Source organism: Acyrthosiphon pisum, chromosome A1, assembly GCF_005508785.2.
Source record: "Acyrthosiphon pisum isolate AL4f chromosome A1, pea_aphid_22Mar2018_4r6ur, whole genome shotgun sequence".
Classification (NCBI taxonomy): domain Eukaryota; kingdom Metazoa; phylum Arthropoda; class Insecta; order Hemiptera; family Aphididae; genus Acyrthosiphon; species Acyrthosiphon pisum.
The window spans coordinates 50,444,593-50,447,733 of NC_042494.1; the positions used below are offsets into that span (position 1 = coordinate 50,444,593).

At 28.6% G+C, this 3,141-nt stretch overlaps 1 protein-coding gene across 1 annotated transcript; it reads left to right on the forward strand.

Annotated features, from left to right (window-relative positions):
* Positions 1–1,080: 1,080 nt before the first annotated feature.
* Positions 1,081–1,879, forward strand: LOC100574346 (mitochondrial glycine transporter B-like). Its single transcript, XM_008188882.3, has 3 exons — positions 1,081–1,364; positions 1,432–1,538; positions 1,602–1,879. Exons 1-3 carry the CDS (start codon positions 1,293–1,295, stop codon positions 1,762–1,764), a joined length of 342 nt encoding a protein of 113 aa, XP_008187104.2. The 5' UTR covers positions 1,081–1,292; the 3' UTR covers positions 1,765–1,879.
* Positions 1,880–3,141: the final 1,262 nt, after the last annotated feature.

The window sequence follows — 3,141 nt, forward strand, 5'->3', positions numbered from 1 at the left end:
CCCCCCCCCCCTTAAAATTTCTTCCTTTTACAAAAAAAAAATCTTATTTACCACAATTTCAATACCCAGAGTCGCTAAATTGTTGGTTATTTTTAATATTTATAAAATAAATTGTTAAATACGACAAAGGCGTCGATAATCATAGTTTCAGTTGTTTTTTGGTTAATTTAGAACATTGCCAAACGTCTGCCATAATCGTTGTATGGTATCATCGTCCATTTATTATTACCATGTTTATTACGACCCAAAGAGGCTCTATTGATGACCAGGTGTCCAGCCCGCCGTTCAGGTTAAACATGCAAGTGTTCTAAATGTAGAGTAAATTTGACACTTACTATAATTTGTTATAAGTTTTATATATCAAAACTGTAAAGCAAAAAATAATGTAAATAATTTACCTACTCAAATAAATCCTAACCGAACTAAGATTCGACGTGTTATCAACAAAATACCTAATGTCCAAATCTAATCTTATAACTATTAAGTAATAATCAAACTAATCAATAAATTTCGATGATCATTTTACGGAAACTTTTAAATATAAAAATAAAACTATGACATAAGCCATGGGGGGGGGGGTCCGGACCCGGGGTCCACCCCCTGGGTTCGCCACTGAATTCTGTGTATGAACTTAGTACTTTGCTCATAAACAACCATGACCCATGTAATAAAATGTAACATGGAATGACAGTAATTATTTTTCGACAAAAATATTAACGCGTTATCGGGCCCCTGACTAGACCGATATACGGAACCTTTTAAAACCACCGGGAAGTGACCGACTGACAAAACGCATAATATGATCCTAGTCTAAATATAATATTCCATAAAAAAAATCATTATTCGTATTTTACTTTAACCCCCCCCCCCCCCCATCAGTACGCCGCTGACGCTGCATACCCCGTGCGCACGCCTATGGTAACAATGAATATAATTTGAATTGATTCAAAAATCACATCTAACATAATATGGGAGATTATCCACTCCAAAGCCAATAGGAGGGGATCTGACTCGCACGTTCCCGCCCTTGTATACGCCACAGGCCGTAACGTCGTATGGAAAACTCGTCATTATCACATTCGATATTGTTATCGATTCAATAACACATTTTGATAGTCGGTATAGAATACTGATAACAATGTGGACTACTGATTAGAGATTACTGACAAATATAAAAAATAGTCATAATATTGCATTTTAAATTTTAATAGTTAACAACGTAGAACAGTTAAAATTTAAAGATTTCAAATGTTTATATAGTTTTAAATCAATAAACAACTTCACAACTTAATATGGAGTCTACTTTTGATATTAATGGATCAAACCGGAATAATAATATTTGTATTAATAAGTTTGTTGATGAAGTAAGTAGCTTTGATATATTATGTACTTGATTTTTAAATTATAATAAATTATATCATAATTTTATAGCATCCGATATTAAAATCATTTATTGCCGGTTCTACATCTGGATTATTCTCTACAGTTTTATTTCAACCTTTTGACGTTGTCAAAACAGTCTTACAAAACCCTAGAAAGTAATTGAAGCTGTAAAAAAAAAATATGTTTGTATTATAGCTTAACTAACATTGTATTATTAGTGACAATAAATTAGGAATAATCAATGCCACAAAGTCAGTCTGGCAGCAAGAATCTTATTATGGATTTTGGAGAGGACTGTCTCCGGTAAGTATCTACCTATTTTTTATTTTATATTCTATTAAATGTGTCTATATTTTACTTAATCTACTTTTTTATATTTAAAATACCTTAATAGAACTTTACCATAAAATTGTAATATTCTTAAATAGTTTTTGGTGATTTAATTGAACCATAAAATAAATAATATTATATACTTAATAATAATACCAAAGTAACAATTTTCCATTAATAACAGATATTTATAAATGTTGGTTATTAAAAATAAATATTTAATCATTTAGTAGATGATTATTTAAACTAAAATAAATCAATATTAAAATTATATTATTAGGTAGATATTTATTTTAGAAATAAACCATTAGTACCTACTTCATATTTTTAACAAGTATAGTGATCAAACGTTTGTTTAAGAATATGGCCAATATAGGTCTATATTTATGCTATCACTCGTTTTTATTATTGTTAATAATACCTTTCTTGCCCAGTGTAACTCTTTTTATTCCTAGCCATAAGTGACAGATGTAATGGAGCACAAAAACATAATATTCGCTATTATAATTGCATTGTAGGTATAGGTAGTGTTTGAAGTATGAGAAATATTTCATGAAATATTGGATTTTTATTAATTATTTCATTTTTATTTTTTAAATATTATTTTGTTTTATATTTTTATTATATATAAATTATAATTATAATTTATATTATTTCACGTGAATCTTTAGCAAGAAAACTATGATTTTTATAATATATACCTAAGTACTGGTTTCCTTTTACTGTTTCTTTTTAATATTTATTATGTTTTTTGTTTTATATAATTATAATACATGTTAACATTAATAAGAAACAATGATTTAACTTATACCGTATAGGTACTCTCATTACTTAAATTTGGAATCACTTTTAGCTGTAAATTACTAGACATTAGGATTTGTATGGGTACAATTCAAACTGTATACAATTTTTATGGGCATCCAAGAAGACAACATATTTTACATATTATGGCGATAGAAGAATTTTCTCCGCAAACTACTAAATAATTTAAACTTAAACAACTATATGCTACTGCCTACTTGATGTGTAGATCATCATGAGCTATTCAGTGGTGGATTTTCAACATGTTTTGAGTAGGGGGGGTCCAGTACCCCTGGACCAGCCCCCTGTAAATTTGCCACTGATTGACAATTGTATTCAATACATCTTTAGCAAGATACTGATACTTGTAGTTCAGAAAATCAAATTAGTACTATAAAGAAACAATTAAATTTCCAAATTCCAATCATAAATAATAGTAGATGACTAGTAAAAATACTAGGAATGAGTTTTCCAATAACTAAATTTTCTTCAAAATAAATTCTCGAATTAAAATCTGCTTTGGAAGCTACACTAAGCTGCATCTAAGATCAAATTCAGATCATCAGAGAAAATATTAATGTAGAATTTCACAAATTATTAGCTAATATTGATTTTCTTTGTAAAAAT

Bases quoted from the DNA above. Each gene is read 5' to 3' on its own strand.
- LOC100574346 (XM_008188882.3), top strand. From the start codon at position 1,293: ATGGAGTCTACTTTTGATATTAATGGATCAAACCGGAATAATAATATT. The intron at 1,365-1,431 runs GTAAGTAGCTTT...ATAATTTTATAG, and splicing joins TTAATAAGTTTGTTGATGAA to CATCCGATATTAAAATCATT. The intron at 1,539-1,601 runs GTAATTGAAGCT...TTGTATTATTAG, and splicing joins GTCTTACAAAACCCTAGAAA to TGACAATAAATTAGGAATAA.